The 14738-nt window shown below is 36.4% G+C and overlaps 1 protein-coding gene across 1 annotated transcript in view; it reads left to right on the plus strand.

Moving 5' to 3' along the window:
• The first annotated feature begins 1348 nt into the window (after positions 1 to 1348).
• LOC129264142 (U3 small nucleolar RNA-associated protein 25 homolog) overlaps positions 1349 to 14738 on the plus strand; it is a 26483-nt gene continuing 13093 nt past the window's right edge. Inside the window, exons 1-11 of the mRNA XM_064102891.1 lie at positions 1349 to 1544; positions 4529 to 4592; positions 5775 to 5877; positions 6418 to 6831; positions 7652 to 7743; positions 8241 to 8336; positions 8780 to 8899; positions 10011 to 10096; positions 10837 to 10899; positions 11782 to 11972; positions 13454 to 13610. Coding sequence (XP_063958961.1) covers positions 1423 to 1544; positions 4529 to 4592; positions 5775 to 5877; positions 6418 to 6831; positions 7652 to 7743; positions 8241 to 8336; positions 8780 to 8899; positions 10011 to 10096; positions 10837 to 10899; positions 11782 to 11972; positions 13454 to 13610 — 1508 coding nt within the window. The 5' untranslated portion in view covers positions 1349 to 1422. The remainder of the gene's footprint in view (positions 1545 to 4528; positions 4593 to 5774; positions 5878 to 6417; positions 6832 to 7651; positions 7744 to 8240; positions 8337 to 8779; positions 8900 to 10010; positions 10097 to 10836; positions 10900 to 11781; positions 11973 to 13453; positions 13611 to 14738) is intronic.

The following is a 14738-nucleotide window of genomic DNA, read 5'->3' on the forward strand; positions in this document are numbered from 1 at the left end:
CTGGGGCCTGTTTCATAAAACTTGTTATAATAACAAATTTGCATGAACTGTTAAAAGCTACTGAAATTATTAAATTTGGTTGGTTAAGAGTAAACTTGTTTTAGAAATTGTGCATCGGATATTATAACAAGTCTTCATGAAACAGGACCCTGATAAGATTTTGGGTTCAATGTCACATGGTGAGTAATAACGATCTGTAATAGTGGAGTCTTATAAGGCTAGAAAACCTCTCTGGGAGGGGCAATCATTTCTCACTAGCAAAAAAAAAAGAAAAAAAGAGGTCATTTCTGGAATCACTGTCCAGTCGAAATTAATCTCACAACTAAAAAAAAAAGGGTTAAAGGTCACTACCATTAAGCATAAGAAAAAGATTATGAGGAGGGGGGGGGGTAGTCTGTCCCCATTTCCCCCTTCGGGTAATCTAGTGATTTGGAATTAGCCCATTTACCATTTGCGAGGTTTTCAGTTAGGCTATACCTATTGGGGTTGCAATCGGATTTCTTAGATGGACAATTAAAAGGAAATGAATAAAGAATTTTTACAAAAATGTATATACAGGTAGTTTTTTAGTGAAATTATGAAGCAGACTATCCATTTTTAAAAGTGATAATTCTGGTATTATCTGCCCCAAATCCCCTCCAAACTGTAAATCTGGTTTGTAATTAATAAAGAAGTTAAATGAATAATGAAGTAAAACAAAAATCATGGTTTTTATGAGAACCATATGTAATAACTCCCTTGACATTTTCTTAAAAGAGTAAATGATGCTGATGATCTTAAGATGACGAGACATTCTCTTCTCCTTCTTCTTCTTTTCCTTCTCTTCCTTCTTCGATCTTCTTCCGTTATCAGAGAGTCGCTTTCCATCATTAGAGAGTCACTTAATAGGGGTACTATAACAACGATCTTTTTTTCAGCTTTCTTTTACTTTTTTCTTTCTTTTTATTTTCTCTTGTTTATTATTTTTTTTCAGGGTATCAAAAACATTGATTTTGAAAGATTGGCAATGGTCAATTGCAGGGCCAAACGTATTTAGGGTATTTTTTTTTTAAAGACTAGCCAAACGTGTTTAGGATATGTTTCCCCCCAAGCTTTTTCCCCTAGCTGCATGGGTCATATTCTGGCGACAACTTGTTTAGGGGCCAAAATGTGCAAGTAAAGCCCGCGAAAGAACGTGTTTAGGGGGTTATTTTGCACACAGAGACAAACGCGTTTAAGGGGTGTTCGGAAAAAATTTGGCCACGCATGTGTACAGCAATACATTTAATTCCCCCCCCCCCCAATATAGGGATATTGATATCTCGAGATATTGTGTGCATTGTAATTTTTTCCCTTTTGTTTTGAAACTTAGGAGCTATCGTAGTTCTCTTAAAAACGTGTGTGTTGAAGGTGTTGAAGAAAAAGCAAAAAATATATCGAAGCATGGCCCGATCAAAAAGGAGATTTCGAGGAGGTGGCACTGGTCAGAAGAAAAAGAGAAGGAAAATAAGTCTAGAGAAGATCAGCAAATGGAACAAGGAGCGCATTGAACGAGAAAAACTGCGGTAAGTTAAAAAAGATGTCGTCCCAGGCCAGTCGCGGCCGACCTTTTCTCTCACAGTCACAGTCCCACTAGCCACTGCCTGTATTTCGTGCACGGGTGCAGTCAGTGTACCGGTACGCGGTAGTCTCTAACTAAGCCCGCACACTGCACTGGCACTGATTCGTTACTACTACTAGTACACTAGATCATATCACTCACACAACATGCGAGGTTAGTATACTAACCTCGCACAACGCATGTGATTTCATATTGCATTTTGACGTTTTCATTCATCACACAAATGTCAGGGAATGAAACACGGCAAAAAGTTCAACATATTTTATTTCCTAGGTCCTATACGTAATGAATTTAAGGAGGCGCGATAGCTCCAATAGTAATATATACTAACCTCGCAATACGTGTGAGTGCGATAGCTCAGACCTCAGTCGGTAGAGCGGGGGATTCGTATTCCAGTGACCCGGGTTCGATTCCCACTTGGTGCGCTAATGCCCTTTGGTAAAGGCATTAAACCTCATTACCAGGTCCTTCGGAGAGGACCTTAACTTAAGCCGTCGGTCCTCTGGTTGCTTGCTTACAAGCATTCATGCTTTCTTAGCAATCAGGTAAAAAATCCCCACCAATCAATCACCAAAGTACAACAATCATCTAGCTTGATTTTAATTATAATTATAAATTTATTCGAAATTATTTGTAAAAATGATTTTTTAATGCTTACCTCCAAATTTTGGCCAAGATACTCCGTCTGTCCGTCCAAGTACTGCGGTGGAAATCACGCAAACAACAATTGAAATGCGATTTTTCCTATCGAACAGTCTCGATTTAAGTTGTCGGCGCATAGGAAATTGTAGAAAAAAAATCAACAGGTTGCATTTCATGTATATACTTATAGGTAAAGTACGCCATCTTTTGACAGATGATGATGAAAGTAGATTGAACGAGCAAGAAAATAATGCCGAGCGCCTAGAAAGTAGAATGCAGCTACAAGCTGCAGACAAACGGTACAAACCGGCATATGAATAACATCGCGCACTCACACTATTGCGAGGTTAGTATATGCTATACGAATCTCGCACAACCAACCTGTTTTTGTAGTGGATTTTAGAGTTGTCGTTAACATCGCTTCATAACGTGAATGATGTAAGCCGATACCCATTCCGCTACTCACCAGGGCTTTCTCTGGTAGAAAGCGTTCCATTATCAATTTTTAACATATTTTTTTAATTTAAAAAGGACACAAAAAAGAGCAAAATCACTTACCTCTGCCTGGAAAGTGGCTTCGCACGTCTCTTCCACGGAAATAAAAGGAAGGTCGTTGGTGGCTCTAATACAGTTCGCAACCTTAATTCAGCTTGGTGGTATTTTTTAAACTAGATTCATGATTCATTGTTTGCACAATTCCAATAATTGTTTGATAAAATAGAGACCCCAATAAATGCAATAACTTAAAAAACATACTTTTTTATTATTTTTGCTGACGATAATACTTTTTGGAAATATTCAAAACGATGACAAATTAAACAAAAAATATAGAAAATTCTATGTACCTTGAACAAAGCCCCGCAAGTGCTACCGTTCGTTTGTCAATTAACGTTCCACCAAAGTCTTTACAGTAAAAAGATTGAACACTTTGCCGACTTCGCGTAACGCTTTGCATCGATTTACGTGTAAGATAATTTCTGTGTCTAGTCTTTCAATTGTGACTTTGATATGAAGATAAATCGCGCGCCCTCTTTCGCTCGTTAGACAAAAAATTTGAGAGCTAGAAAGGTAGCTCTCGTATTTTGTCAACGAGAAGAAAAATCAACGCTTAAATGACACATTTTGAGGGATATTCATCAAATTATGAGGAATTGACTTCACATCGTTTCGTAAGTTTCGTAGGAGGACTTCATTCTGTAAGTCCTCGTATTAATTTTTCGTAAATTAACGTTATTTGTTGAATGCGCCGTGCCTTCAATTATTCTGTAGTCGGCGGCTGAGATGTAGCCGTGGGTGAATATCGCGTGCCCTCTTTAGGCAAAAACTGATGTCCACGCTGTTCAGGAGGCATCTACGCGAAGATCAAGCAAAAATGCTTTTTTTTTAATTAAAAAAAACAGCAAAGAGAATTCAACAAACGATCCATATGGTTCGGTAAGTGTCATAGCACAATTAGAAATCTTAGCTATAATGATATGTCATAGTTATTTCAGCAAAAAGGGTGTGAAAGATTCGCGTGCACCAGGTGCATATGAATCCTTCGCACGCGAGATGAATTGAACCCATGGGTGAGATCATATGAGTGAACTTAGACCCTTTCCGAATTTCAAAGAAATTGTAAGAACATTTGATATGAATATTCCAACCAATGAAATCTTAGCAATCGCGATATGCGTGCTGTAGCCTGCCCTTAGCTTGGCGAAAAACAAAGAAATCAAGATGGCGACGTAAAATAAAACGGTGGCAAGTTTTCCCCCGTCTTTTCAATATATTTTTCTCATTTTTAATGAATTCTTGTTTCAAAATGAAATCAAAACTTGCCACCGACACCGTGTTTACATCGCCATCTTGATTTCTTTGTCTTTCGCTGTAGCTATAGTCTTTCGCTGTAGCAGAATTGCGTCGCAGGCTCGCAGCACTCGCAACCCACTAGTTAGAAATCCACTGCCAAATGCAGTTCTTTGTATGATGAGGTTAGTATAACCTCGCACTAGTGTGAGTGCCTCTAGTCTAATGCTTTTTAGTAGAAATGCTGTTTTTTTTTTATGGAAATGTCTACCTGTGGACACTGTTGTCTGTTGTACTGCTCTGTTTTGACCACATCGGTACTAGAAGTGAAGGAGACAGTCCCAAGACAGTATCAATCGTGATTGGTCATGAAAAAGAAAACACTAATAAGCGAAGGTCACAGCCAAAGGCAAAAGACCCCATTTGGCCAGGCACTGAAATTTCAATTACTCGAGGAGTCTTCATTTTCTGATGTCTTTTTGTTTCTTTTTCATCTAGATATGCAAAGAAAGAGGAAACTCAAGAATACAAGACAGCTGGACCATCCACAGCATTTCAAGAGGTAAATATCATTTAAAATATATGTTGATCAGGTCCAGTGAAAGAATTATTCACTTTTGAAGAAGAAATAAATAATTGTGTAAAAATAATAATTATGAAGAAATTTCCAGGGCTACTTCATCAGGTCACCTTCCAAACTTTGCTACATTGTATTACAGTTTACATTTGACCCTATTGAAATTTCAGGGGCTCTTTTTTTGGTTAGTTTTCCAGGGCATTTGGGAGCATTTCTACGGTGAATAAGCCCTTTGCTCTGGTGTGATATTTTTCCTGCTCCTATACACTGTAGGTACGAAGGAACAAAGTAGATTTATGATCAATTATTGAAATTTGTGTGATGGATGGAGACATACCAGTACTACATTAAAACACTGTAATGATGAGACAAAAATAGAAACATCAATATCAATTTTTGAAAATGGAAACATTCTCTGCTAGCTAAAATTGCAGTTGCTTCATTGATATTTGCAACACTAAACTTTGCTGAATGTTTTGTGAAAAGGCAAACTAATTATACTTCTGAAACGTCAAGCACTTCAAAGTCCGAACTTCAAAGATGTTTTTACACGTTAGAACTTTCATATTTAATTCAAAATGCAATTTATTGGAAAATTTGGTTGCATCAGATTGTGCAGGATGCTGTGGGCTTAAGGGCAATTCCATAGGTTGGTGGACATGAGCTCAATGTGTCTTTGTACATATAGCCCATCTGAACCGTAACGTGAGTAACCACTTTATCTGCACCCCTAGTAAAAACCATGTGTTCTTTATTTTTTGAATTATATACAAATTTGTCTCCCTAATATACTTCTTTGAAATGGATATAATCAACTTTCATAAAAACCTTGCATGAGGACACTTTTCACTTATGTCCACTTTTCATTTTATGCATGTCCAAATAATGTAACATGAGTAACCGACACATTTCAAAGATTTGCCAGGAGCATAATGAAATTTCCCAAGTTTTGTTTTTATACAAAGGATAGTCAGACTGCATACTATGTTGTGATAAAGATATGTTTAGTTCCTATCAATAATAATGGAGTTACAGCTCCAAGTATGAGTCAAGGTGTCTCCAAATGTAACGTGAGTAACCGTGGAATAGCCCTTAAGGTAAAGGTATATTTCTTATTTCCGCTTAACATTTGCATTGTAAAGAGAGATTGTACCTTGTCTCTTGCAGGAATCGTCTTCTTCTGATGAGGAAGATCAACAGACGATGACCCCTTATCAAGAGCTGCTTGCTAATTTGGGTGCTGATGTGGCAGAGGATGATGATCTGTCGGGTATGACATACATGTACATACTTAGAGGGTACTCCAGGCTAAAAATAATATTAACCGAGAAAATGAAACTAGCAAATTGATGAAAGTTTCATCAAAATCTGGAAAAATAAGGGAGTATTGAAGATTTAAAGTTCTGCAATCTTTGTGAAAACAGTGTTTGATATTTCAAGTCAGTAATGCTGATATATTGAATTGTGTAATGCAGGCTAAACTGCCAGGAGCATTTCACTTGTAAATCAGAAAAAAGTACCAATAATGATACTTTTACGTATTTTTGCTAGAAACCTGTAGGAGTTTGCATTGAGTTTTAAAATTTATTCATGTTCTGAAGCAATTTTAGATCTGACATGCTGTTAAAATACACTATGTAACCTCTGAACCCTGATATCACAAATGTCTCAACAGACATATGAGACTTAAAAAGAAAAAAGTCATGAAAACGCTGTGGTGCAAGGCTTTCAAGTAAAGATATATCACAAAAAATGTAGCTGTATAGCTTTAATATAGCAAATTGTGCAAAAATGTTTGTTTGTTTTTCAGATGAGGAGGATTCTGAAAGTGAAATTGGAGATGAGGAAGGAGCCATTGGTGAAGATGGTGTCAACGATGATGAGGTTGATGATGATGATGACAGCGACCTTGAAGATGATGATGACGGCGCCATCGAAGATGATGACGACAGCGCCATCGAAGATGATGATGATGACAGCGACATCGAGGATGAAGAGGACAATGATGAAGAAATTGGGGAAGTTCAAACTGGAGAGAATGGATTATCAAGAAAAGGAGATGGTGACAGCAATGGAGGAGAGGAGGGAGAAGAGGAGGAGGTGGGGGAAGAGGAAGAGGAAGGAGGAGAAGATGAAGAGGAACTTGCATCATCTAGTGAATTAGATGATGATGACGATGGCAGTGACGATGGAAAAGACGACGATCAAGGACAAGTACACAAAGGTATCTAAGCATATATATGTCATCAACCATTAATTTGATAAAGATGCATAGGTTCACATCTCTAGAGACGTTATTGTTTCTTATTATTTCAATCTTCTTTGGCACCATTTAATTGCAACACTTAATTAACATGAAGCAGAGTTACATGCGATGATAGGAAATCCAACCTCCATCTGAGATCAGACCTGCCAACCAGTACGTTTTTGGCGTATTTAGTACGTTTTTTTTCATCTCTAAATGTCTCTATTTCATAAAACTTACACAAATATGGTTATTAGACCAATGTAATTTCAGGTAACTTGTTTTTTTTTCAATCATTTTGTTAAAACCAGGGTGAGATATACACATGTTTAAATGTTTTTTTTTTTCATCTGCAAGAGCAGTGCGCATTTTAGCTTGCATGCAGCTTGAGCGCCGCGATGAGCGAGTGCGCCACACATTTTATTATGAAATACACTTTTTGGGGGAAAAATACAATTTTTTAAATCACAGAATACACTTTATCAATCCCAGAGGTTGGCAGGTCTGTGAGATGAATTAAGGGATGGGAATCGGGTGTTGGGCTGTGTAGTTGAAAATTGTTGATCCAGTCAATATTCACTTGGTCTACTCTACAAACAGTTGATCTACTTTACGTGGGCTAAACCCATTTTGTCTCTAATAAATGGTTTTATCGTCATTTGGTCTTTAGCATTTGCAGTCTAAGTTTTACTAACAGAATATGTAAAGTTGAGAAAGTCGATTTGAATGTTCGTAACTTCATCCTTGGTATTTAGTTGCAAGTGTTGATTATGCAAGCATTGTTTCCCTGATATTTCAGATCCATTCTATAAAAGGATCAACTATGAACTCAGTGAAGACGTCATCAGCAAGTTCGGTAAAGGGAGGCCATGTAACGTATTTGAAGAAAAGGTATCTGGCAGCTGAAATAAATAAATTCTCATGCAAACTCACAATATTTATCCTTTATCATACATTTTTATATGATCTTCTTCACATCATTACTGTTTTAGAGCATACACATTCATATAATCTAGTAATGACTTGGAATAGCGGCATTCACTTTGGGGGGAAATTTCCAAAATTACGGTTAATAGGACCATGCTGAAAAAAATTTAATCTGAACATGTTATCCTGGATAAAGATGTTCATATAAAATGAATGAATAAATCAATTAATATATGAATAAATGAATATAAATTAATACATAAAAAACAAATAAATAAATAAAACAAAAAACAAGCTAAATCTTGTCATTTTTATTTGCAATGAAATCTTTGTTAAACATCGGCCAGATTGGTTGACAAGATTGTAGGTCATTGTATTGCTAAAGATAAGCATTTCTTAACTCTTTAAAAAAAAAGTTAAATATATGTACATGATGTTTTGTTGATTTATTTCCTTTTTAGTGGCCACGCTTGGGTAAACTCTCCTGTTTTTGTTACGATGATGTATCTCGAGATGAAATGAAGTTATCCAAGGAGACTGACTTCAAGTCTCTCCATGTAAGTAAATGCCTTCTTGTTGAGTACAATGCCCTAGGGTTTAAGATATTGGAAGTTTTATGGGAAGTTCACCGTGTACAGCAGAACTTTTAAAGAAAATTGCTAGTGGTGGTTTGATGGAAAGCTATCAAAGAAAAAGGGAGTTGTTGATTTTTATAGTTTTTAATTTGTGATGTCATGTTTAAGAAGTTCCCTCGTATGTCTTGTTATTATAGATTCCATAAAATCCTTCCAAAAAATATTCCAATGTGTTTTTTGTCAGTTTGTGTCATATATTTTATGATATTTATTGTAATTTCAATCTTTGACAACCCTAGGTCCCGTATGTCTTGTTATCATAAATTCCAGTAAATCCTTCCAAAAAATATTCCAATGTGTTTTTTGTCAGTTTGTGTCATATATTTTATGATATTTATTGTAATTTCAATCTTTGACAACCCTAGGTCCCCAAACGAGTATCTAGTTCTTGGAAAGAAGCCAATAAGGGTTACATTGAAGCAGGCTCGGAGGCTAATCTATCGCGTCTCCAACAAGAACTCTTCTCCATTATGAATTCTTATCAGGTACTGTTCAGTGTTCGACATGGTGTCAGTTTGCTTTTCATGATGAAAATGTCTTGCCCCTTTTCAAAGGGGAAAGTGCTTGCTTAGATAAATGATGGTGATGGTGATGATGATGAGGATGGTGCTGATGATGATGATGATGATGATGAGAATGATGGTGCTGATTGTAATGATGATGATGACGATAATGGCAGTGATGATGATGATTATGATGATGATGACAGTGATGATGAAGATGATTATCATGATGAAAGTGATGGTGATGATGTTGGTAGTGGTGATCACTGTCGTTGCGGTATTGCTGATGCTGCTAATGATGATTATGGTGGTGCTGATTGTGGTAATAGTCATACTGATGATGATAAGAATGATAATAATAATTATAACATTTGTAGGGCGCTTAATACAGGTGTTTCTAAGCGCTCAGTTTTCTGCCTATCAACTAAATTACCGGGGAAAAAAAAAAAAGAAAAAAAAAAAAAAAAAAAAAAAAATTATTATTATTATTATAAGAATGATGACAGTAGTATTGATAGCGATGATGAAGAAGGGAACCAGATGATGATGATTATCATCATGGTTATGATAGAAGTGATGAAGAAAGGTGGTGGTGATGGTCGTAAGGAAAGCTAATAATAATATTCCGCATTTATATAGCGCTTAATACATCGGAACGACGTCTCTAAGCGCTTTACAGACATACAGACATATTATTACCCCGGTCATCGGATCCTTGCATGCCCACATACAATGTATGCACCTTCCCCATTCCCTGGGGAGCATTCCAACAAGAGTTCCAAGACTCAATTGCTAGGCATACTACATATAGGCTTTCACATCCTACCGGGTACCCATTTAACACCTGGGTGGAGAGTGGCAAAGTGTGAATTAACGCCTTGCCAAAGGACGCTAGGCCATGGTGGGATTCGAACACACGACCCTCTGATTACAAGGCGAGAGTCAGAACCGCTACACCACGACGCTTCCACTTTCTTTCCAATATTAGCACATTAAATGAAAAAATACCAAAACAATTCATAATGAAATTTTAACATATACTGTATGATAATATTTGCAATAATTCTTAACTCTTCATGTGATTTCATAACAGGATCTTGTTTATCCTGAGAGGAACTACCAGAATGAAGAGGAGGTTAGGCTGGTGTATTGTCTCCATGTACTCAGTTACATTATCAAGTATGTATTTTATCAGTTTTTTGTACCTTTTGTTTTCTTCTGTAATTTTCATTAATTTCCCTCTTTCTATATCTACGTTAGACTTTTTTGTCTATTTTTGTTGTCTCTTATTTTTTTATGTTTGCAATCCCCCCATTCTTATAATTTCTCTCCTCAATTAATAATAATGATAATAATGATAATGATAATAATAATAATGATAATAATGATAGTAATAATAATCATAATAATAATAATAATAATAATGGTAATGATAATAATAATAATAATAATAATGGTAATGATAATAATAATAATAACAATTACAATAATAATAATAATGATAATAATGGTAATATGAATATTTGAAACACGCTGGTATCCATCATGAAAAGATACCCATGGTGCATTTAAGAATAGAAGAAATAAAATGGAAACCTAATTATAGAGAGGGAAGAATTGTATTTACTTAAAAGCTTGTGGGAACAACCAGGTTTGCAGTGAATTTTTGAAAGTGGTAAGACAAGAAATATTGCAGATGTCTTTTAGGAGTTTATTCCCTCGGAATGGCCCAGCATATTGAAATGATCATTCCCCTGTGAATTATTAGATATTCTCAATCTTACCATTTATTTAGCAGATCATTTCCATATTTTAAAAGTCCATCTTATGAAACCCATTCGCCATGTATGCGTAACAGAATACATGCATATTCAAATAGAATCCTATATATTTTCTTTTACTAAAAAAAATGATTTTAGATCCAGGAATGTTGTCCTGAAACACAACCAGATGTTGACAGCAAATCCAGATCTTGATACAGAGTAAGTAGAAGACAGCCCACCCCCGCCCCCTCTTTTTTTAGTGGAAGGCAATCTTACCCTATCACTTTCTAATCTAACTTGTTCTGTACTTCAAGGGAAACTCCACTCCCAACAAAAAGTCTATTTGAAGAATAGGAGAAAAATCATCAAGCACAAAACTGAAAATGTAATGAAATTCTAATGTAAAATAAATTTGGTTTATTTTCACAAAATGGGTAAATGCATACCATGGTGATATATAAATGCGGGATTTGATGATGCCACACACGCCCTATTTCTTTTGTATTTATTGTCTGATTATACAATACTTCATATTTGCAGATTTTAAAATAAGGAAGCTCTTGAATCACAATGGGTTAAATCAATGTAACAGTTACCACTCTCCACCCAGGTGTAGTAAATGGGTAACCGGTAAGAGAGAATTCCTTGAATGCCGAATCGCCGATCAGTGTAGCAGTATTTAAGTTGGGGTAATAGTATGTAGTGCATAGAAACATTGTATAAAGCGCTATACAAATTTAAGATATTTTTATTACTATTATTACGTACATATTGTCATTAGCTTTCATGGGAAGTAGATGATTATTTGCTGATCCCAGACTTTCAAGAAAGCATTGAAGATGCCTGCATCAGAGACGTCTTTGGGGAAAAGCAAAATCTGTGTCATTGAGAAATTCTTTGGCAACGCCTTAGCCTCCGGTAACTGTCAGACTAGGAATTGGGATATAATGACTTTACCATAAGGCAATTTCCAGTGGCATTAGATACTGTCTGCTGGTAGTCAATCTTGTTCCACTCTGGGTGATGCATATCAGAATGGTGTCAATTTCCCCATGAAAATAAAGGATAATCTGCTTTTAAACTGTTTGTCAACCTTACCAGGTCCATGAGGGATCGGGGTCTGACCAGACCAAGGGTCCTGATCCTAGTCCCGTTCAGAAGCTCGGCCCTGGAGGTCATCAAGACCATGGCCAAGATCCTGGTCCCATCGAACCAGAGCATGAGCCACCGCAAGAGGTTCTTTGATGAATACGGAGCCGAAGATCGGAGACCGTCCAAGTTTCCCAAACCAGGTTAGAGAAGATAGGGGGTGTAAAGTAGAGAGGGAGAGTCTCAGTTGGAATCTTGGAATTTCTAGAGAATAATCAACTTTTGTATATGTCGAACCCCCATTTCACTCCATTTTTACTTCCCTTCAAGAATTGCTCAAGCCATGATGATTTGAGAGCATAACAATCATCCAAATGAACTATAAGATTTTAGGAAGAGCCAATTCATATGGGATCGGACATACATATTTTATGGAAATGTCAAACTATGGTACCAGAAGTGACATGAATGCAACTTTATTCCTGAGGGGGCACAGTCCTTGGAAAAAAATAGTTGACGTCATGTCTCTTAGGGCACAATATTTGTTCTAGTACTTCATACTTTTGTATGTATTGGGTTTATTTATGTTATCTCTGAGAGATAATAGATTCTAGATTCTGTGGATGAACTTTTCTAGAATAGCATGGTGTAGACTACAACACTATGTGATGTGATGAGAACAATAATAATATATCTTGACTCTTGAGAGTGCAGAGTGTCTATATTAAAGGTCAAGTCCACCCCAGCAAAATGTTGATTTGAATAAGTAGAGAAAAATCAAACTAGCATAACGCTGAAAATTTCATCCAAATCGTATGTAAGATAAGAAAATTATGGCATTTAAAATTTCGCTTATTTTTCACAAAACAGTGATATGCACAACTCAGTGACATGCAAATGAGTCAGTCGATGATGTCCATCACTCACTATTTCTTTTGTTTTTTATTGTTTGAATTATACAATATTTCAATTTTACAGATTTGACCATAGGAACCGACTTGACTGAACCATATAGTATTAAACAATGCTAATTCAACATGTTCAGGGAAGAATTAATCACTTTTTCACTTGACAATGAGGAGAAAATTAGAATATTTCATATTCATATAATAAAAGACAAAAGAAATAGTGAGTGGATGATGTCATAGTCTCCTCATTCGCATACCAGCCAGGATGTGCATATAACTGTTTTGTGAAATTAAGTGAAACTTTAAAATGTCATAACTTTCTTATTTTAAATCCGATTTTGATGAAATTTTCAGTGTTATGCTTGTTGGATTTTTCTCTTTTTATTCAAATCCAACTTTTTGTCGGGGTGGACTTGTCCTTTAAGTACCACTTGTACTAGCGCAAATGTTTCATACCTTAACAGTACATGGCGCTTTAAAATGTATTCAGTATATTCATGCGCATTACAGTTGTGTTCTCATTGTTATTTTTGCTCATGTCATGCCCCAGCACACATGCCCCAGCACACATGCCCACAAATAATTTTCTGATCATTATGTTCGACTATTCCTCACTATGAGAAAAATCACATATACAGTGGTCTTCTTAACAGAGGTCTGTGCCATATGTAAATTGCTTACTGATAGGTAAGTGTTGAGCAATGTGCACATGCAGCGATGATTGTGATTGGCCATTGCCAAATTGTGATTGATTGCATGTCCTGTTTCACAAACAGAGGACTGGGAAGCTACGTTCAAAGGAAACAATGACGATCACTTCAGAATGGGCGTTTCCATCACAAGAAAGAGTTTCAAACTCTACTCCACCTTCTACTCGGCCGATATCATCATTGCTTCTCCACTGGGACTCCGGACAGTCATTGGGGCAAAAGGGTGAGTGGATGTAGAAGATGAGTAAGATCAGGGTTCCCAGCCCATCAGGGAAATAACGGAATTTTATTTTACTTTTTTTCCGGTCAGGGAAAAATCAGGGAATTCGATAAAAAAATGCCTCAAATGAGGGGAAAATAGGGAATTTTGATCACCCCAAAAGTCGGAAGCATGATAGTCTGTCAGACTCTGTTATATTTTGTTGCATATCAAAACAACATCCATTGAATGACAGGTTATGGTGGGACTAATTAGTTTTACATTATTGTTTATATACTGGAAATACATGTAATTCACTGCAACAACTTGGAAAACATGCAAAACTGGGAATGGGTTTAAATAGTTATCAGGGAATTTTTAAACTTCATCAGGGAAAAATCAGGGAATTTTGCTTTCTTGAAAAGCTGGGAACCCTGAACATGACTATTTGATACTCCAAGTTTTATTACCTTGGGGCAAAACTTTTCTTACAGTAGGTATCAGTGCTAATTATTATGCATCCGGCCACCATAGGTGGTTGCTGGATGCTTTATGGTTTTCGGTCGCCCGTCTGTCCATTCCAATCAACTTAAACTCTTTCATATGCATATAGTAGTATGCATTTAATAAACATATACATGGAGGAGTGATAATGAGTGATTTCAAGTACGGTGTTGGCTTTGGTGTTGGTGTTGGAATTTGGATTGCTTCCCCTAGCTCCAAAACTTATTCAGAGTTTGTAAAACTGATCCAGATCACATTATTGACATCTCAACAACTAGTGAGTGACTTTTCGAGACCATCTTCATTTTATTGTTTGGTGTTATAATCATGTAAAAATTAACCCAACACCAAAAGGTCAACACTGAACTTGAAATCACCCAATGTTCTGATTAGTATTTGGGATCACAAGGTCAAAGGTCATTGAGGTCATTATTTACCTGAAAGTATCTCTTCTATTATTCGCCTTTTTCCCCTCGTCTCTTTTCTCAATTTTTTCTGATAAGAGCACATTTTTACTGACAATATCGGAGCAATGGGGAGTGTTGCACCCCCACACCCCCCTTTTGCTACAGCTCTGACAGCAGGAATAACTAACAATAATTAGATAGACTCGAATGGTCTTTTTAAATCATTTGATTTCCCATATTG

The sequence above is a fragment of the Lytechinus pictus genome, chromosome 7 (assembly GCF_037042905.1).
Source record: "Lytechinus pictus isolate F3 Inbred chromosome 7, Lp3.0, whole genome shotgun sequence".
Classification (NCBI taxonomy): domain Eukaryota; kingdom Metazoa; phylum Echinodermata; class Echinoidea; order Temnopleuroida; family Toxopneustidae; genus Lytechinus; species Lytechinus pictus.